We start from the raw sequence: 22,789 nt of genomic DNA, 5'->3' as shown, positions 1-22,789 counted from the left end.
ATGTTTCTGCTTTGAGATCTGATTGGTTAATTTCACCCTTCACATGTGCTGTGATTAGTCAGTTGTGGTATCACGGCATGTTGATAGCAGCATATTTATATTGCGTCTAAATTATCAGTGTTAGTATTAGTGGCTAGGTATTTATTTGTATTGTTTAAACGTGTTCTTTGATGTTAAGGTCCACGTCAGTCCTGAGGCTAAACTTGTTTTAGACCTTTGCAAATGAATTATGAGTATGTATGTATAGAGAAAAAATTTCTATTTCTTTTCCTTTTAAATGTTATGAAGATGTAAGTTTAATTAATTTACCTGTTATCTGTGATGGACCAATTGTGTGATAGCGTGCACGTGCAGGTTTAATTGGCAATGATTCTATATACCATAATTAATCAAAATTGGGATTTTGGAATCCATTTTAATCTTCCCAAGACAAAATTTTTGTTGTGACATTTAACTTGAAACCGCCTTGCATACGGCGAGTGCAACCGCAATACGAACGGCAGTCAAAACCGAATTGTTCTACCGAAACGAAACGATAATAGTCTTTTTCTTCGCAGCCAACAAAATTAAAGACAATGCTAAAGTTGCTTTGGTCTTTTCTAATACTTAACTCGAGAATTCTGGGTTTAATTTGACGAGGAACAACATATTTTGTTCAAAATAACACAACTGTTTTCCTACCTGTCGACACTCGACGAAGTACGAGTGAGTTGCGGGACGCGGGTGACCCATTTTTGGCGCCAAATTAAAAGCTTGGAGACACAAAATGTTTTCACTTTCTACAATCTGATATGGTTTTTGGAATTATAAATCCCTTTCCGTGAATATTCAGTGCCGTCTCCAGTGCAAAAAAGTTGCCCGACTGCAATGCTTTTCCTGTTAAGACTGTTAACATACATTGACGTCAGGACAGTACAGTTTTTTCCCCGCCATCTGAATCCTGATTGGTCAATTCAAATTCCAGGCGCGCCAGTCGTATGCAAGGCGATGAATCCTTGTCAAGGGTGTGGATTCATCGACTCCTTTGACATTTATCTAAAAGGAACGTTCTATGTACAAATCATTAAGGTTTTATCCATCCATCGGTTGTAATTGGCGATTTAAGAAAAGCAACTAACAAAACAATATCATTTAATTGTATACTACGTGGAATTTATTGCGTTTGATATTATTCAGATTACTTTTCACAAAATAAATATATATTACTTATAATAATTTATTGCACGTAAATTTTTCTCTAATATATTATAAGCTATGCTGAAGTCTATACTAGGTAATAAATTTATAACTTTTAATAAATGATATGGATATTATCATCCATGGTTACTGTGGCCAGCCACAAGTAAATTTCTACTACAAAATATTTTGCTTTCATTTTTTACACCTCGGTGAAAAGCGCGCGGTCGCATAACGCGTTCAACGCGGAGGACTGGCTGGCAAAAGATCTGCACCACACAGCGCATGACCAGCTTTGATTCATAGAGCCCATTCTCGTCCCCAGAGCCTCCGTTTCTTTTGGGGACGAGAATGCACAGAGCCTAGAAAACAATTTAACTACAGTTCAAGATAACATCTAAACATTGAACGATACAAAAACTCTAGAGCCTTAATGAATTTTGCGGTTTAAGAATCCGCCTAAGTTTTCCCCAAACTTAGAGATCTGGTCTTCTCTATCAGACAATCTCATCCATCTGGTGTTTTTCAACACTGCCAAATTATTATTTGGACCATTTCTTCAGTCTGAAGAAAGTTTCGTGTGACAAAAAATCTTAGACATCATGTCACAGGCCCAGATTCTCACGTTAGTGCTCCGCGCTAAGTTACTAAGCAGCGCATATGAAATTTTTTTTCTAAACACCTACATCATTCGATGTTACAATCCTTGTGGCGTTGGACGCAAGTGCTCAGTAGCATTTTATGTAAGGTAATCTGAGTGTTGACCTGCACTGTTTACAAGATTCTTTATAATTAGCCAAACGAAACAATAGGTAAACAACCCACACAAAAAAACACAAACAATGCCCCTAGTCCTAAGAACAAACGAGCTACGTGCAGATAACCAAGAGCCAAGCAAAATTGAGGTTTTAAAGAAGTACAGGTCAACCGTAATTTGAAGGCGAATTCATTTGTGACACAGCACAAACTTATGGTACACACATTATAAGGATACAAAAACTAACTATAAAAAGGAGAATTATTACATTCTCCCAACTGGGATATTACGATATGTATGGAGTCCTGTAATGAGAATTTGAACATTGATATAGACAGTAGGTTTAAACGTTTCTGTTTGTGTGTGTGTTGCGAAAGAATTCGAGTTCAAAGCTCAGCTGCGAACGAAGCAAAACAAAAATTTGCACTATAAGAGAACGGCTAGCAAAAGTCGTTCAACTTATTTTTTTCCTTGCCTTCTTTTTTCTTTTCTCGCTGCTTGCCCTTTTTTCCGCTCTAAGTGTTTAGTCCTCCAGATCTTTTTGTTCCTGATTCTTCATTAATTGTTCAATTACTGCATCCTTGGCCTGAAAGATAATAATAAAAAAAATGATTACCCAGGGAGAGCAATGCACGGGACCCTGCTGGAGAGGCACATGCCACGTGCTTGCGTGACGGACCAATCTCCCAGCCAGGGGGGTGGTCGAGGCACTTGTGTGGCCGCAAGGACTGTCTTTGAGCTTTCTGCGAATACGGTCAGTATATATATTTCTTATAAAACTGTAAATGTACGAGTGAATAAAGTTGCTGTTGTCAAGCATGCGCATGCGTCTGAGTCACATGACATGAAACACAAAAACACTGCTAAACCTTACCCGAACTTCGTGACGAAGCAAACTGATTTCACTTGAAAACTTTTCACTTAGTTCACGAGCAAGAGTTTCCTTGATCTGACAAAAATACAAAGGAAAGTTCAGCTTGAAGGAGTAGCTCAAATTCATATCTTGATGGTGCGAAACAACACAACAATACCAGAGGAGCTTTTTGGAACAGTAACAATAAACACGACATGTCTAAATCTTACCTCTTCACGAAACTCTCTCATGCATTTTTCTCTTTCTTCTTTCAACTCTTTCTTAGCGCTATCAATGTGAGCGTATATTCTGGCCCTGCAAGACGCCTTCTTGCGAATCGCTAATTCATCACTAATGTTCGATAGCCCAATATTCAACGACGATTGTTCTCGAAGAAGATCCGCCATCTTAAAAATAAACGATGGAAAGGTTAAGAATGAAATGCCAGCTTAAAATCTTCATATAGATGGAGACATTAACTACTAGAACGACATCTACCAAGAAACAGAACTAACATGCACAGTATAGTACACAGTACCACATGAAAGTACTGCTCAATAGCTTTCATTTGAATGGTTACACACTAGGGTTTCATTCACAGACTTAAAAGTTAGAACCACCTTGTACGGCATAATAAGCAGTACCACATGAAAGTACTGCTCAATAGCTTTCATTTGAATGGTCACACAATAGGGTTTCATCCACAGACTTATGCAGCATAATGCATAAGTTATGCAGCTTAAAAGTTATAGAACCACCTTGAACAGCATAATAAACAGTGCCACATGAAAGTACTGCTCAATAGCTTTCATTTGAATGGTCAAATACTAAGGTTTCATCCACAGACGTAAAAGTTAGAACCACCTTGTGCGGCATAATAAGCAGTACCACATGAAAGTACTGCTCAATAGCTTTCATTTGAATGGTCACACACTAGGGTTTCATCCACAGACTTATGCAGCATAATAAAGAACCCCACATGAGAGTATTGCTCAATAGCTTTCATTTGAATCTGGTCACATACTAGGGTTTCACAGACACAGACTTAAACGTTGGAACCACCTTTTACAGCATAATAAACAGTACCACGTGAAAGTGTTGCTCAATAGCTTTCATTTGAATGGTCACACAATGGGGTTCATTCAAGTACTCCAGGAGTCGAGACTCTGTTTCAGTGAAGTTGTTGAACTTCTGTAGGTAAAGTTACCTTTTGAGTTACGCCAGAACAAACAGGACTCCTTGTAGCTCCCGCAAGCAGCATTTTCCGTCGCTCCGAGAGTAAATACCTCATCCTTTCCAGTTCTGAACTGATCAATAAACGAAGCTCGTGAATGGCGTTCACTTCTTCTGTTATACTACAAAATAGAAGAAAAAACTCCATTAGTATTTCAGAAAACAGTTTGCTCAAAAGATCATTTTAAGCTGGTACGGTGATTATCACTGCTTCTTATATCAATTAAGTTCTTTACCACACCATATAGTTGAAACGAAGAAAGTTTAACGAACTAGTGTGGCGAGAATAACGAGCACTTGCATCAAAATGAGTGTCGTTAATCGAAAAATATTTGATCAGACAGGAAAACTGTCAAAACAAAAACGGTTATAATTACACAAAACCAGTCAAAATAGTGACCTAAGTTTTGCTTCATTAAGGTTTACAAACTATCAATAACAAGTAAGTGAGTTAGAAGAGAGAAGACGACATTTTCGACTGTATGAAGCCGTCTTCAGATCAGTGTAATTTCTAGGATCTCTGTTCTTTCCGGTCCCATGCCTGGTGCGGGACACAGTTGGAAAGGAAGACGGGAGACCTTGCGAACGAGGTTGAACTCGGCCTCTGTGACGTAAGCTTTGCTGTCTCCGCGCTATTTCCGGAAATTCTTCTTGCATCTTTGTGAGGATCAGTCGGTAACTGTACCATTTCCGACTTGAATTATCCGATGAAATACATAAGAACAAATGCGAGCCAAGAGGCAAAGAGAGAACGAGTCAACAGAACAAATAGCGAGACTTACCGTACAAGCATATGTTTAGTGTAACTCGAGGCTCTGACTCCATCCAGCGGTCCTTCACAAGACAAGTGGGATTCGTACTTTTGGATGCTCTGCTCGAGAACGTTAATTTCATGAAGGTAATGCTACAGTGCAGGACAAGAAACGAAAAAAAAGTAAATTCACGAGGGAAAATGGATCTCTTAAACTATGCAATACGGTTAAGAGCATTTTTCATGATGACTGTTGAATAGCTAAGACCAGAGTTCGTGTGTTCCTTTGCCTTCCACAGCGCGGCAACACAATCTAATCTGTGTGCACGATTTTAACCGATAAAAGTGTGCTCGGAACAACATGAAGCTTGTGCCAAGCTCGACCACAATGTAATCAGTAGCAAGCACATGAGAAGACAAATAAAGATTGGTTTCCCCTAGTTTACTATGAGAGGTTTTTTAACCGATTTTGAAGATGATCTATGAAAAGCCAAACAAGACGAATAACCCTTCTTGAAAGTCATTGAAAAGTGCTCTAATACCTAGAATCAACATTAAGTTATTTATGTAACAGAATCAACACTGGGTTATTTATTTCAACTACTGTTTAAGCTAACAAAGTCAAATAACGCTATCAACCATTTCACCGTCTTCGTTCCTCGATCCTGGTCATGTCTTCACAGGAAACAGTTCTCGACATACCGTACCCCAGGACGCGACGAGTCAGCTTACTTGTAAGGACGTACAAGGTTTCCTTTCACACCTGCTACTTCACAACACCTTGGAAGCTCATGCAGATAAGAATCAAACAGATCAGAGCACATGTTGGAGGGCATCACTTGCGACCTTAAGATTGGGTGTCAAATCCCGCAAGAAATAAGCGCACCCCATCTGACTTAAGACTTTCAAGACTTGAGTGTTAGTAAATTCATAAGACACTATACCCACTGTTAGCAAAAGCTAGCCTAGGGATAGTGTGGGTAGTGTTAGAGTCAATAGGAGAGATTAATTACAACTGAAGATCTGCTACCATTTCGCTTGAATTTAGGACACACACGAACAGGAAGCACTAGGAATTCGCCCAGATTCAAACTTTAAGATCACCTTGTACAGCATAATAAACGCACCAAAGTGCTACTCAAAAGCTTTCATTTGAATAGTTACGCATTATGGTTTCAGCCACAGACTTAAAAGTTAGAACCACCTTGTACCGCATAATAAACAGTACCACATGAAAGTACTCTCGAAGTTATCTTTAGCTGTGACTTTAAGTCGCACCCTTCTGTGAATCGTAGAAATAGTATTCATCCTTTTCCGCATCAATTGTCATTGGCGTCCTGCTAGTTCCATTATCATTAATTTATCATAATTATCACCGTTAATTATTATAATTATTAACACATTAGCTTCATACTTGACCCCAATTAATCATCTGCAACCTCGTCAATATGAAAATCACTGAAACTGTAGGTACTTTGTTAATTGCTGTCACCAACTCGTTTGGAAGAAGTTACCCAAGTCCACTACCATCACCAACAGTATAATTAAATCTCCATCGTCTTCATCACCGTTGTTACCATCCCCATTTTAATCTTTATTAACATCATCATGTGCATGTTGGTTTAATCTCCTTGTCACCACCACAACTACCCACTGTCAACAACAAAATCAACAGCGCCAATACTGACACCATCACCACTGTAATCTCCCTGAACATTCTTATCTGATCAGGATGTTTGGTGATTAGGATGTTGCTGCTACTGCCACTAATGATAATGGTGATGATGATTTTTTTCACGGCACCGGCAGCAGTAGCAACAGATAACCACTCCTTTTTGCCCGTATGTCCAATTCCATTGCCACACATCATAATTCGTCCCTACATTCAACTCTCTGCCACTAACAATGATGATGTTGATTTCCTCAACGGCAGCTGCAGCAGTATCAACTGACAACCACTTCTTTTTCCACCCGTATGTCCAAGAAGACAATTCCACATCATAATTCGTCACTACATTCAACTCTCTGCCACTAACAATGATGATGTTGATTTCCTCAACGGCAGCTGCAGCAGTATCAACTGACAACCACTACTTTTTCCACCCGTATGTCCAAGAAGACAATTCCACATAATAATTCGTCCCTACATTCAACTCTCTTTTTTAAAAGAGAACTTGGAAAGCATAACGATTTATCGGACTAAAACATTGTCCACGCTTACGTCCAAAAGTACCAATGCTTCAAATTACACTCGGACAAAACAACTCACAAATCAGATTTAAAAAATAAAACACATTTATTTAGAAACAAACAAGAGAACAAAACAACTCCGAAAAATAAATAAAACGGCATTTTCGCGTATTTGAAATCTACCATCTATGTTATGCCTATCACTATGTTATCCCTATTCACTATGTTATGTACACCGCTTTCATTTATGCCGTTCACCCAAAACGTCGAAACGAAAATTGTTTCGACGTTTTTTTTTTTTTCGCTTTTGCACTTGATTGTTTTGCAACATGCGTCCAAATTAAAAGAAAAGGATCACGTAGTCCTTTCCCACTGGCAAGCTACGTGATTTAAAACTCAAATCCAGGTCTTCAAACTTTCTTTGGTAGTCACCATATACGAAAGCCATGTACCATCGAGTTCAATTCACGTAATATAAGAAAATCTTTAAAATTGTCATAGTTGCTATGTATATCAAAATCACGACACCTCATTTCAAAGTTGTCAAACCCAACCCCATCGATCACAAACCACATTCGATTCGGTTTTAACTTTGTAAAATACTTAAAATAAAAATTAATTTTCTTTTTCATTTATGAAAGCTAGACTCAATTTTCGCCGCCCTCTCTAATCCGCTCTACGTTCTGCACCGAGCAGCGCGGGCTCCTTTCCCGAAGAGCGGCTGATTATCGAGTCTACAGGAAAACGGGCTAGAGAAAGGCCACTCTTTATGCCTCGGGAATACTACCTGACGCAATTACATCTTTTTCAAACATACCTTGTTCCTCAATGTCCAAAAATAAATATATTGATACAATCATGTTCGACTGACCTGTTGACATTCGGAATCAATCTTTTGCAAGGCCTTTTGGGATTCTTCCCTCTGTCTTACTTCTGCGCATGCACCAGCTGATTCGCTTTCTTCAGACAAAGATGTCTGAGATTCCTCTTCCTGTTGAATATGCGTGTTAGGTTCATCTCCTTGGGCAGAAAAACAGGAATCTGTCATTTTAGAGACATCTCGCTTACTTTCACATGCACCTTCATGTGCGATTAATTCCTCTTCTGATAAGCTTGAGTGTGAGATATTTTCTTCGCCATTAAGAGCTTCCTCACTTCGAAGATGAAAGCTAAACTCAGATTTTCTCATCGCACTATTGGTATCATCAGGATGACTAGAGGAATCTTTATTGGTTTGGATTATGTTTTCAAAGCTTCCCGCTAGTGTCTCGCCTTGTTTTTCAAAACTGCTATTACTTTCTTCTAACTTAGAAGGTTCAACAGCTACCGGCAGTTTTACAGACTCAATTTTTGACATTCTGTTACAGTTTTCGTCTGTTTCACCAACACAACTACGTAGGGTAGAATTCAAATACTCAATCACTGGTTCCTCAGCACTATCCACGAGAAGACTCGACCCAGTATCTTCACACGCCAATGCTGTATTCGACTCTTCGTGGCTTACACCAGTGCCTAGACTATCATCAACATATTTTGCCGCAGATGGCCTGGGACTAAAGGTCCATGATGCATACGTTTCCTCGTCAATGGGTCGTTGTTTAGTTAAGGACTTTGTTCTTCTCTGCGCGAAAGTCGCTCGCGGGGATTTTTCTTCCACAGCCAAGCTTAACATTTCAGGATCCAATAGTGCTTGCAAAGGTCTTCTATCACTCACAATAACATGTGCAACACTGGGAAATTCCTTTGCCTTGAGAATCGGTGAAGATGAACTTGGACTAGCTGATTCTTTGTCAAGGAGCATTTCTTCAAAACCGCTGCTTTCTCCGCTATTTTCTCGCACCAGGCGCTTTTCCGAAGACTTGACAACTAGACTGTTTTCTTGATCTGTTGAAGCTGACAATTCTTTTTCGTTGAATTCCTCATTTCCGATTTCCTCGAGTTCAAACGAATCCTGCACAACAATGTTAGCGACTCTTAAGCGGGCAGGGACTGCCGAGGCTGGCGTAACATCTGCGACTGTCTCCTCTGTTTCAACGGCTAGATCCTGATTATCATAATCACTAACACTCGACTCGCATTGAAAACTCTCTATGCTGTCATTACTTGAATTAACCACCTCGCTTGAAGATTTCACTGAGTAAGCCAACACAGCACTTTCAGGAAGAAAAACACTGGTGTCTTCTTCAACGTCTACATTTACAAAGACCCCTGACTCATTGGCAACTATCTCAACGTCTGTCGTTAGGTTTGTCTCGTTGGAATCAAAGCCTGTTTGCTCGCTTCCTATAACTGGAACACTCAGAAACAATTCTGATTCTACATTCCCAGCTTGTTCTAGAGATTCCTCGCGTACAATTATTGTTCCTTCTTCGTTTGAAAGTTTTCTAGATATCTTTGTTCTTACGGTGCCACTTCCAACAGACGAAACTTCCAGTTCTTCCGTGACCGGTTCTAGAAACATTCCTTTGGTCACGTGCTGTGGCTTGTTCAGCCTTAGGTGCCTCATCAGGTCAAACGAGTCCTCGGGGACTTCTTCCGGTTCGGAAATGAGGGGTATAGAACCAATGCCCCCACTAAACACCGGGCTTATTGGCTCCGCGTGAGACGCGATGAACCTGAGAGGGATCCTACTGGAGCCTGGGTCCGACCATACCGGAGAGTCTTGAGACTGGGAAAACAAGAGAAACAGGAAAGGGGGTCAGTAGTTATTAGAATCTGATTTCGTCTTACAGTATCATTAGAGAAGAAGCTTTAGGCTATGAGAATATACAAAGTGAACACTTGAGGGAATTTTTTTTTGGCATGTAACTAAGTTCTCCCAACTAGACCTATAAGAGATGTTTAACAAATAAAGAAGCCTCGACTGTGCTCTGTTCTGTTGTAAAGCACGCAGGAAGCGGTAGAGCACGAAAGAAGTGTAGGGGAAAACACGAGACGAAGTCGAGTGTTTTTCCCCACTTCTTGAGTGCTCGACCACTTCCTAAGTGCTTTACAACAGAACAGAGCACACTCGAGGCTTCTGTATTTGTTTTATGATAAAGAATCTAATAATTTCCCCACGCATTTGGCTGAATTTTCAAACTAAACTTTATTTTCCAAACGAACAAAAGTGGCGTCACCCGTGCACTGTTCTCTGATAAAGCACGCTAAAATAAGCCAATCACAATCCTTGTTAGAATTGTTCAAATAATTTGATTGGCTAACGAAGCGACAGCTGTCAACCACTAACTGGACTTCGGCTAAGCTTTTAGTTTCGAGTAGTTTGAGCGGCTTTTGAGAGAAGAACGATGCCTTCAAAGTTCGCTTCGAAGTTAATTTTTAAATACGGATCTAAAGGCAGGTGAAGGTTTATAGTCGAGAGGAATCCGGCCGTATCGTGGCCCATGGAAACGTCCACTTTTCCAGTGGAAATTACGAAACGCGGAGCTCAAAGCTTGTGGATGAAAATGCGAAATGCCGAGTTGAATTTGAAAGGAGTTACAGTTATTTACGGCTTGTAGCCGCATGCAGCAAGATTGCCCGAACTAGCGTAAAAGTTAGAAAGACGAAACGGCTCCCACTGGTTCTACTCCGAGCACAGAAGAGAATATCAGAGCAAGCTTTGCACTGAACATTCGTCGGTTCACTTCGCTGAGATGACCGGAGAACGAGCGTTACTACACTGCATGTAAGTGTTGTTTGAGCAATTGAGCATTTTTACAAAAATAAAGCTTCTCATCATAAACAGAGACACTTCAATTGTTGTTTTCTATCATTGTTTTACTTCTTAAGTATAATTTCTGCCTTCGTAACAAATATAATGTCTTTTATCGAAGCACTGTTTAGGTTGAGAATTTGTTTATTTCGTTACGTGTTTTGTCGGCGGGAATCTAGCAAAACTTGTTATTTTAGTACAGTTTTAACAATGGTCTCTGTGAGCCATATTTACTACAGACAAATAGCTCGTTTCCATTGCGTTTGTCTGAATCACAGGGGATGTTTAATTTGGCGCAAATTTGTCAAAATTCCGACGCAAAAATTTGAAAGCCAACTTACCGTCATCAACCCGTGCTCTGTTCTCTGATAAAGCACGCACTTTCAGCCAATCAGAGCGCGCGTTATATGGAAACTTTATTATAAATGGAGATAAGTATTGAGAATTGATGTGTTGACATCGGGACTATAAGAAATTCTAGAAGAGTAAGGGAAATTTAAACTTTGCTAACAAATGTTCCCTTTACACTGTTTCCACAGGCAACACTTTTCAAAATTCCCTGACTTTTCCCTGACAAAATAAAATCAGTTTCCCTAACAATATAGATACAAAATGTCAGATCTATCTAGTAACGGCTTCTGGCCTCAACTTACAGCCGTCGTTTCCTGCACCCATCCACTAAGACTGATCAGTTTTCAACAAATTTTCCTTCTTCACTAAGGGAAAAAATCGTTGAGATCGCAGTGACCCCAATGATTCTTCCAACCTTCACTGGTATTTAATCAGCCGAGTTAAATCATTTCAATTTTCCCTGACTTTTCTTCAAAATATCAATTTTCCTTGACTCAAAATAAATTTCCTGACTTTTCTCTGACCTTGACGAATTTTTCTCCCTCACCGTGGCAACTCTGTTTTACCGTAATTCAGTTTCAAAAAAGAAAACTGAACATGCGCAGATTATTTATTTCGCAACAGAAAGAAAAGACTAGAAAATAACCATTCCCACATCACGTTAATTCTAAAGTCAATGGTGCTACGCTTTCACGCAACAAATTTAACCTAAAGTTGATCGTGCGTCAATCTTTCCCGCTCATTTAAAGTCATTTGAGTCACGTTTTCAAGCTAAATTAAACAGCTGCCCACTTACAAGTCACCTCGAAGCTGATTTCAATATTGACAAAAGGCACCCCTTTATCTCTCTATTTAAGTTCGCTAATGGTTATTTGGCGAGTTCTTACAAAAACTCAGATCGCAATAAAATGTCGTTCGGCGGTTTCGCTTAACGGATCAATTCGGGTATTTTCTATTATGTTATTCATAACCTCAACGAAACGTACTTTCCAACAGTATGTCCCTCGATAAATAGCGTGTTTATTTACCTTGGCAGGTGTTTCGCAAGAGAATATTTCCTCCGTGCCATAAAATAAGTATTAAACGGAGAAATAACTACACACGTCAGATTTAAAAGCCTTGAAAAACGACCAAGTTGGAGACGATGGAAATGTCAATATATATTTTTGTAAAAAAAAAAAAACCCTTTAATTAAGACGGTAACTTCTCTTTACATGTTTGCTACAAAATTAACCAAACAGGTTGCGTGAATAAATGAGTTGATTAGTAGATAAAAATATTGACTTAAACCGGACTCTAATTTTACAAAATGTCTTGAGGAGAGCGAGGAAAATCATGACACTAATTTTGGGAAAACCCATTTCGCCAGTACCTCACCATTTTTTGCGTTGTAGCTTTAAACGGTATGATTTAATTTCGTTTAACCTACCAGTTTGATAATTCTGAAGGCGGCGAAGTGAAGATACCCTTTATAACTCGGTCTTGCCGTAAAGAAGCTCAGTTCTGTATCAAAGATTGGCAACCAACAAGGCAACAAGAAAGGAAAACAACTTTCAACGTTCAACACGCTCGCTGGCGTTTGTAGAACAAGTATTAAGACACGACACGAAGGAAAAGGTAAAAATGCCCTGGCTCGGGACACTGTGTTGCGTTCTTGCGCAACACCTTTTTAATACTCTCACAGTGGCTCAGGCTGCCCCAAAGTCGAATAGCAAACGGGACCCAGCGGCAAATTGCTTGTTCGACTAGAGAAAACTTTAGGCCGGTGGGTAAATCGGCGATGGACAAGCTTCCCCTCGAGGGGGAAATTCTAATTATTTCTACCGATTTTAGGCTGAACATATTCTTGTGAATATTCCTGGATTAGACAAAGGAAAACGTCAGATTATCTGTCATATCATGACTTTGAAGGCGTTGAAGACTTGAAATAATTCTGAAGTCTGACTAGATCTGTCTAAAGGCAATAAAGCCTACTATGACATAACTAACTTAATACTTAGCTCTTATTAACCGAGCAGGAGGTCTGTATGGGAGAATCTTGACCGAGGTCGTGAGTACAGACCGAACGCAGTGAGGTCTGCACACACGACCGAGGTCAAGATTCTCCCATACAGACCGGCTTAGCTCGGTTAATAAGATGTTTATTATATGGCAAAGAAGAAAACTTTAATGCGTTTAATGTAACTGGTTTGTACTAGCTGACATTTTGCTTGCGAACGGCGATGAACTTAACTTACACCTGCCAAAATTTGCTCGTCCTCTCTATTTTTTTTGTCATCAGGCTTTTTGGCACTTTCATAAATGATTGAGAAGAAAATAAAAGAAAATGGTGAACATTTTTGTATTTTAGTTTGCTACTTTTTCAAAATGAAACCGGTCTGGATTCCGGTCTAGATGGGAAAATCTAGACCGCGGTCAATATCGATTTCAACCAATCAAATTCGTGAATTCTGTAGTTCCCAGTCCTTGTGAGACACAGCCATATGATAAAGTTTAGTAAAACATATAACTGTTTTGTATTTACAAACTTTCAACACACAAAATTATATTCGTTTCAAAATTCCAGAATTCGCAAATTTCAGCCTCGATATCAGTATACAATATATTTTTATATATACAAAGAGTGTATGATTGTACCTTAGAACATAATAAATGCGTCCCGCTTTCCAGAAAACTCTGAAAAATGCCTTGATCTATCGAAAGGATAATGATTACTGATTAAGGAATCAACCTTCCCGTAAGCTCGCCAATTTCAACCGACTTCTCATTTGTTGCATGGCAGCTATTTCATCCTTAAAAATATGGTTAAACAAGATCGAATTAAAAACAAAAGCCCTTGTAAAACAAAATTACAAATGTCGCCTACAGTTCACCCATCAAAATACCATTTTACCATTCTAAAACTAATGTGATTTGTTTGGTCATGCAACAAGTCAATCACGAAGTGTCTTGCAGAGTAGGGCACTCCATTTATATTTTGCACTTGTTTCGTATCGAAATTTAAAAAGAAAAAACAAAACACTTCCGTGATTTAAATGGTAAGAATACGTGATACACGGAACCGAATAAATTTTAAAAAGGCAGACTAAACGAGTTTCAAAACAGGCACCCATTCTTACGCGAAAACCTACGATTTAAGCAAGATTCTTCGAACTGCAATAACAAAGCAATTCATGGCTTTTTCAGCGAATATCTCCGCACAAGTCCGCAAAGAAGGTCATTATTTCTGGAGCGTCGCGCTGGTTTAAGCGGAACACTGCTACACCAGATTTCAGCTACTAAGGGCAATTTTTGCTATGATTGTAAACTATAAAAGCTAAATGTCTCTCTCTTACCGACGATCCATACAGATCGTCCTGTTCCAAGCTGCGCCGAAATGTCTCCACATCAATACCCTGCGCTTGTGAGGGTGACTCAAGAAATCTGTCTGGAATACGCATGCGCATGTCTGATTCAGCAAATCCGAGATCCGCGAGAAATTCCTCTGGATCCACGGTCATTGCGTTCAGCAGTGAACTCACATCATGGGAGGTCCTACATGGGAAGGTAAAAAATCAAAATGAGCGTTAACTTTGAGCGATTCTGACTAAAATTCTTAAGGCTGGTTTCCACTTGCGACGAAGTCGGGGTCGAGATCGTAGTTAGAGTCGTAAGAGCGTTTATGACCTAGTGAAAATCGAAAATCGGAGTCGTGAGCGGAGTCATAAGGTCGACGGAATCGGAGTCGGAAGAATCAGAACATTTCCATTTCTTCCGATTCCGTTTGCGACTTACTCGCTTATGATTCAGTGAAAACTAGATTGTCGAAGTTGGAAGCAGAAGCGGAAAAAACAACCAATCACAAGGCCTGGAATCGAGTATTGTGATTGGTTTATTTTTCCGCCTCTGTTTCCGACTCCGACAATGTAGTTTTCAATAGATCGTAAGCGACGGAGGATAAGCGGATGCGATGTTCTACTTCTGACTCCGTCGGTTTGCTTTTCACTAGACCGTATCGCTCTACGCTTCTGATTACGACTCCGACTATGACTTCGTCGCTGGTGAAAACAAGCCTTTATAGAACCACACCACAGCTCAAGATTCCTTACTAAAAAGTTAAATTCTCACCACTGATCGTAATACATTCGCTTAAATGTTAGTTTGGAGAATTTTGAAGTAGATCAAGGCAACAGCCGCAAGTTGATGAATTTATTTTTTCTCTTCACACGTCTGCTTGAGAGTATATTGGTAATATAAAGCGAAAATAGATTTTGATCAGCCTTAGGAGCAATGACCATACACCTTTGAGAAAACAATTCGCAAAAGCAAACAGCTTAAATTCCCTCCAAATTGTTACATTAAAAATGAAAGTCATAATCTTGTTCAAAAAACAATGCCGCGAGCTGATGCTTAAACTTGTAAGAGTAAACACATCTGAATACTCAGCAAACGGGTGAAGTATTAAAATCGTCAGTCTTGACTGCAATCTTTCACTTGTACTCAAAAAACAAGAAAAATCGTTCAATCGCAAGCGAGCTACAATCTTGCAACACGTGACTTAAAAAAAAAGTTCAACTGTTGTTGTTTATAGTGTTCAATGCGCTTAGCTACACCTAGCTAGTTCACAGGCATGCCACTTGAAAGGAAACTGAAACTTAAAAACTTAATTAAACTTAATAAGCGCTACATCTCACACTTTCGAACTGGGTTTCCTGAAATGTCATAGAGATGGCGTAAGTAACCGCTCTGCCTCCCGCTAGTCCAGCACACAAACCTTGCAAGAACACGACGCTGCGGTAAACCAGCTTAGTTCTATTACAGAAATTTCCGCGTTGACGAGGATGCCAGGAGAACAAACAACAATACACATTATGTCATCACAGGGACCAGTGGAAACATTATCATAACGAGTTACAATAAAACCACCCGCCATCTGCTAACAAGGTTAACCAGGTCTCGTAATGCATTGTCAGTACATGTATTTCACGACTATTGATTTAAAAAATATTGCAACTCCGACATAATAAACAAATCTTAGGAGACTGGCCAATTCCTTTTCCGTAGCGCATAACAAAAGTGATGCAATGAATTCCAGTATACAACGAAAACGCTTGGACCCTGACCGAACGGTTTACTTATAATAAATGAATTAACTTGCTAAAAACGAACTTCTGCTACAAAATAAAGCTAAATAACGTGGAGGCGCACTGGTCTAATGGTTCGCGCACTGGACAGCGGATAGAGCCGTCTGGGTTCGAGCCTTGTGCGGGCTCATTGTGTTCTTGAGCAAGGCACTTTTCTCTCACAGTGCCTCCCTCCACGCAGATGTATAAATGGGTACCGGCGAATTTAATGCTGGGAGTAACCCTGCGATGAACTAGCATCCCATCCAGGGAGGGAGTAGAAATATTCCTAGTCGCTTCATGCTACAGAAAGCCCCGCAATAGGCCCCGGCTGTATGGGTTACTTGACCCGACACAGACATTTCCTGACTGCAAACTAACGAGGCTGTAAGTACTAAATTGTCGTAAATGGAGTACGCCGACACTGACTTTTTTCACAGAAAAAAGAGCAAACAATAACTCAGAAATAGCAAAATTGTCTTTCTGCAAACGCAAAATTCAAAAAGTTTCAATAACAGGTCTGATTTAAGTCTTGCCCCAACTAGTTTGGCTTCAAAAAGGAGGGCTAGGCGTCATGTAGCATACAATGAAAAGGCGCACGATAAACTTCAAGACGGAATAAACTACAAGCAGAGGGTAAAGCGCAGATGAAAAGAGCTCAGTCAGTAAACGCGCAATTTTTCATTTATAAGCTGTAACTTAACTTGAACGACAGCACGTTTTTAAATACAGATCAATGGGTAGCAAGGAAGGTCGACTAAACTGAATGGCATCCATTGCCAGTAAGAAGTGTCCTCTTATTGAAAGTTCCCCCTTGTAGGACTGTCTCCCAGTGGGAGGAGTATCAGTTTAGAGTTTGAGAGTTTCAAAAAAGATTTATGCCACGGAGGTATTCCCACCATTACAGGGGTGTTCTTAGAAATGTTGAAAGGGGAGCCCTAAGAGCTACCAGAAAGTTTCACAGGAGCCCGCAAGAGGCACCAAAAAGGTTTCATAAGGGCCTCCAAAAGGTACCAGCAATTTTCAAGAGACCCTAAAAGGCACCAAGCATTTTCACAGGAGCCCCTAAAAGGCACCAGAAATTTTCAAGAGACCCCAAAAAGGCACCAGAATCTAGCTTTTTGGGAGTGGCTTGATTGACAATCAGTTTTCAATCAAACAAGTGGCTATCATATATATTTTTTGACCTGACACCTTAAAGGGTAACTAGGATTAGTTTAAAAAGTAGTCAGACACTTTTAATACCCTATGCAGTAGGAAACCACAAACATTTTTGTCTAAAAATATATGTGAAGCATCCCTGTTATTTCTTTTACCAAGGTATGCAACATACAAAGATAGCCTGGAGCTAGTGCATTTGGTAGTCAGGCTATCTGAGTTTTGGTTTTCGGAGGTTTCTTGGAAAATTTGTGAGAGAATTCAAATTGCAGACTAAGTAGACAATGAAATTGTTTGAGGCTAGTGAGAAATTGACTGAATGCCAACGCATCAATATAATGCATCAAATATTTTCACTTGCAAAATTGTGTGTGTTTTGAAAACTATTTGAGCATAATTAATAAACACAAGAGATTCCATTTGGAGCAAAAATGTGGTCAGGTAAATATTGTCCTCCGACATTATCTGTCCCTTAAAGCTCACTGTTTTCCCCAAGTTATGCTTTTGGAAAACTGCTCCCTAATACGGCAGTCCTTTCTCCAGAATTTAAGTGCCAACTGATTAATCCTGGACCCAGATCACTATCCTCACTTTGACCAAAAAAATCTGGCCACAGGATTAGTTGATGGTAAAACAGCTTATAATAAATTACCTGCTGAAGTCTGATAAATCGGACACGCTGCTTTCGATGCTGTTAAGCCTCTCCACGCCATCCAGTTTTCTAAGGAGTCTGTGACTTTCTGGGTATCCTGTGCTCTCACTAGACGATTCATAATTAAACCTTTTAATCAAAAAAAATAAATAAACAAACAAACAAATAAACAAACAGGTCAACAAAAGTTTCAAAAGCCAGTGAAAGTTATTACAGAACGTTTGAAGCATAGGTGTTCACTGGAATTTCAAGAGGGGAATTGGTTTGCATTGATCTTGTACACTTCAGATAATAATCATTTACCTTAACTCCTTTAAATAGTTTGCTGATACCTGAGCTAAGAGTGGCAGAATTAGACCAGAGGTTATATAATTGACACAGCCCAATCAGCAAGGCCATGCTACTCACCCAGTAGATAGACTTGAACTTCCAGGGGAGGTCACTGTCGTTCCAACTGACCCAGATGAGGAAAATACCCGAGCATCAGCACCAAGAGACAAATCATCATCTAAATCAACAAGAAGCACTCCTACAAAATACAGAATACGTAACTATCAATAACATGCAGTGAAACACACAGTTAGTGCAGTGGAACACTATTATTAATCTGTATCTCTTAATTGCAAAGTCTTGCATTTGCCATTCACCACCCCTTCTCTTAGGAGAGACAACTTTAAAGAGGAAATTAGATATTTGAGTTATTGTATGTACAATGCGTAGTTCCAGAAAATAACCATACCTCCCCCACGGAAGGGAATTTTTCTAAGGGAACCCCCCCCCCCCCTTCCCCCACAATCCCTCTGGAAATTGTAATCCAATTAAGCTTCAATACATACATTTCTTTCAAAATGTTTTGGTCTGACAGAATGCCCACCCCCAGGAAATTCCAAACCCCTCTGTGGGGGGAGTATGGACATTTTCTGTAGCTGCACAATTAACAGATGTTTCATTTAAAAAAACCTGACTAACTCACCATTTTCAGGGGCCTGGTGTATTTGTTTGTCTGTTGGGTTTGGCAAAACCTCAGTTGTAAAAACCTCATCAGTTCTGTTAATATGTGAACTTCTATTTAAGTCCATCAGTATACAATTTTGCACTCTTCATCAGCTAGCTAGCACCACCATCAGCTGCTTGCTGAGTAATTTTCATTTTCTGAAGAAAAGAAAAGAATTAAATGAGCCCTCACCTCATCAGTCCAACATGAAGCAGGCTGTCAAGAAATACAATATCACAAATGAAGTCATGTGAATTCTCTCCGAATACAAACCTCCGACTCACTAAAGACAATGACGATTTTATTCACACACAAAAAAATATAAGCTTAACAAATAATTATACAAAAATATATAATTTATGAACAATTCATCAAATTAATAATTTAATATATTCATCAAGTATAAAAACGGTGATCATAACCACAATGTTGTTTGGATATACAATCTTAAAAATATTAACATATATTTTTACTATTGAATTTCTCCATTTTCTCCATAGGTTTTAGTTTTGACTGAGAATATATATCAAACAATCAAGACTGTGTTTCATCACATTTACAAACATCACAAAAGAAAGTTCATCAAATATAATCTAGGCTGCATATCATATTTTTGGTTCTGACTTCTTAGTGTTTGGAAATGTGGTAAAACACGGTCCCTGCATGGGCTAACTGCATTCTGACAGAAAACTCTAAAAACTCCCAGATTTAGCATCAGTGGTCAGTAAATTATCCAGTTTTTTTAGCAAAAAAATATGAGTGTTTAAACTCACAAATGACTTTGAAATATTCCTGTTCATGAAACAGCAACTGAAAACAGGTTGAAATCAAATGGTGATTCTTTATAGAACACGAAATATGTATAGATCATTGATAACAAAGATAACTGAGTGAATGTTTATGCAGTAGAAAGATGTGTAAAATAAACATCTGTGCCTTTCTTGACTTGAATAATATCATGCCATATAACAAAATTCCGGGAGATGCCGATAATGTACCCTCTCAACCCCTGAAAACAAACACGCTGCCAATTTATGACTCACAAAAATACATTATTTAAAACTCCAAAATTTTACCGCCAAAAACTTATGACAAAAATCAGACTAAATAAAGGTGAATAGTGTGCTTTAAGTGCTTCCCTTCATATCCGGGAGATTTGGTGACCTGTACGCCAGACAGAGAGATTCAGTCTGTATCCAGAGACTCTTGAATAATCCAAGAGAGTTAGTACCGGATGCCATAAAGACAGCCACAAAACTATGTGAGGCAGCCTTTCATACTTGTGTTTGCATTGGTAAAACTGATCTGAGAATGAGAGAACTTGAGGAAGCTCTACTGCAGTAAAATTTGTGGGAGATTTGGTGACCTGTACGACAGACCGAGAGATTCAGTCTGTATTTGGAGACTCTTGAATAATCCAAGAGAGTTAGTACAGATGCTATATTAAAAAGACAGCCACAAACCTATGTGAAACAGCCTCCCATACTTATTATTTGCATAATGGTACCACTGATCTGAGAATGGGAGAACTTGAGGAAGCTTTACAGCAGTAAAAGTTGCTATATAATTATAGAGCAATTTCCTGTTCCAAATTAAAACACCATATTCTTATGATTTAAATCTTCAATAGATTGAACCACTCCCTTACAGAGATCCAGATGAGAAATTTCTACATTCTGTTTCACTGCTAAATGAAACATGCAGCTCACCCTCCCCTCCCCTAGACGTTTTTTGGCCAGTACCATCTCTAAAATAATTTTTTTAAATTTCCAACCCTCTCTTTTTGCATGCTTTAGAAATAAAAAGAAAAATTGTGCATTCAGTCGAAGCTATAGATCATGGAACCTTTAAAGTCTGTCACATGACTACAAAACATAATTATCGTGCATAAGCCAATACATAAATGTAGAAAGAAAAACAAACCAAAGTTGGAATGATCGTTGATATTGAGCAATCTATTTACTAATAGCTTATTTCATGTACCTTATATTTGCTTTTATCGTTTACATCGGGAAAATTTCAAATATAGCTTCGATTTTTTTCCTTTCGAGCAGTCAAACAGCAGACCCCATCTTCTGATGACTTGTAATTTGTCAGGTCTTTCAACACGAACCATTTATGCAAATTGATAGATAAGTACAAATTTGACTGTCGCTATAGTCACTTAAATTCGGTTGCATATTACCATAATTAGCTAACACTTTTATTTTTACGATTTCAGAGCGATCTTTCGCTCCGTTCGATTCGCTTGACATTCGTCATAATTTAGGCTCATTTAAGAATTTTTATCACTGACCTTCTCAACGAGAGAAGTCATAACATTTGAACAATTTGTGAATTACGCTTACACCTTTGAATATGTCCTAATCAGAAACATTAATTTAAAGTTAAACAGCTAGCTTGCTAAAAGCATATTCATAAGCAGCTTATTAAGAAAGCACGAAAGCAACGCGACAAGAACTGAATAGAAAATTTGTAACCACAAAAATTAGTTTCGTTTACCTGATGACAAAAGTGTTAATCGTCTTGAACCAACGATTTCAAAGTCGAAGCGAAAACTCCGACATAATAAAAACCCAGTTTACTCGCTTTCCAAAAGCCTGCTCGAGTATTCAAATGAATAAACGTGTTATACGATTTTAACAGTGTACTACTCTGTGGAAGACAATACTCACCAAAGCTAAAACAACACACATTCCGAATACCAAAATCTCCGTGCGCAAATGAAAACACCATATCTACATCAAGTTTGCTTCCGTCCATCCGCTGACGAAACGAAACATCGCCAGATGGCGGTGGCTTTTAAAAGAATTCGACTAACTTCTTTTCTTGAGCTGGAATATGCACCTATGGTCTGATAAAATGCTGAGTTATTTACTGACTTTTGTGTATATTTACAAATACCAAAAGTGGCTCCTCATGTCGGTTCCACATGAACCGTGGTTGGAGGCCTGGCAATAGATAAACACAGGACACCCATGCTGAAGTGCGCCCACGCAAAAAATTTCCCGGTGTTGTAAATAACCGGAAAAACTCTCATAACGCCAGGACAAAAGCTTTTGTAAACTTTTTTTTTCCTCTCCTTATTACTATTTTTTATTATTATTTTAAAGAAAGTATACAATTTTTACTGAGTGGGCCGATTGGTCGACGTTTAAAATACGGCCTTAGTTTTCACTTCCAGGTCAAAGACTCCTAATGCGGCAGTTATCGACAGCCGCTCACAAAACCATCACAAATAACCGTCACGAGGATATAATGGGCTCCTGTGATGCATTAGAAAGACTTGGTCGCGAAAGGATAATAAAATCATGAAGAAAGCGGGCGACAAACTATATTTTAACTCTCAGCAACAATAATGAGTGGACACCAAGAGAAAATGAGGGGACACTGGCTAAACATAATGCTAGGCTTAAAAAGAACCGAACAACGCGCTATCTGTGGGCACATGTACATATATAGCCATTTCCACGCGGTTCAGTTAGTTGCCAAGCAGCGCAAAAAAGGGGGCATTGCGAGTTTGAATCCACGTTCACGCTTTGTAAATAACACCCACTCGGTCTGCCACCTGCCAGTTAACATTTCTGAGGCATTTTAAACCATGCTGTGTTTATTTCTGATATACTGTTTTGGGTTTTTGGGTGGCATTGATTGAAAGCAAGCTCTAGGCAAGGTCTTTTTTTTCCGGGACGAAAATTGCGCACTGAATCATTTTTTTTTTTCTTTTATGAGAGATGCATGGTCAGCTGTTCTTACCGGGAGAACCTGGAGCAAGCTGGAACCCGCTTACTGTCGATCTTCTTTCTCCTTATTCAGCAAGTTTGAAAGACTTCTCTGATAACGAAACAGCACGGTGTTAAACTTTCAAGTCAAGAATT

General features: G+C 39.1%; 1 protein-coding gene across 2 annotated transcripts; it reads right to left on the bottom strand.

The window, feature by feature from the left end:
• Positions 1-1,130: 1,130 nt before the first annotated feature.
• LOC110069046 (uncharacterized) lies at positions 1,131-21,878 on the bottom strand. Of its 2 annotated transcripts, XM_089287806.1 has the most exons (11): positions 21,587-21,877; positions 18,891-19,069; positions 18,326-18,446; positions 17,918-18,046; positions 14,341-14,539; positions 7,832-9,628; positions 4,802-4,923; positions 3,994-4,141; positions 3,017-3,193; positions 2,808-2,882; positions 1,131-2,519 (listed from the first exon to the last, which is right to left on the bottom strand). In XM_089287806.1, the coding sequence occupies exons 2-11, from the start codon at positions 18,994-18,996 to the stop codon at positions 2,457-2,459; spliced, it is 2,937 nt and encodes a 978-aa protein (XP_089143932.1). In that variant the 5' UTR covers positions 18,997-19,069; positions 21,587-21,877; the 3' UTR covers positions 1,131-2,456. The 2 variants fall into 2 exon arrangements, with proteins under 2 accessions (XP_089143932.1, XP_089143933.1); XM_089287807.1 differs by lacking the exon at positions 2,808-2,882 and having other exon boundaries at positions 21,587-21,878.
• Between the last annotated feature and the right edge of the window lie 911 nt (positions 21,879-22,789).

This window comes from Orbicella faveolata, unplaced genomic scaffold (genome assembly GCF_042242905.1).
Source record: "Orbicella faveolata isolate gen_17 unplaced genomic scaffold, um_ofav_v1 contig_15, whole genome shotgun sequence".
Classification (NCBI taxonomy): Eukaryota; Metazoa; Cnidaria; class Anthozoa; order Scleractinia; family Merulinidae; genus Orbicella; species Orbicella faveolata.
Note: the sequence above shows the minus strand (reverse complement) of the source record. Positions and strands in the feature narration are given on the sequence as shown.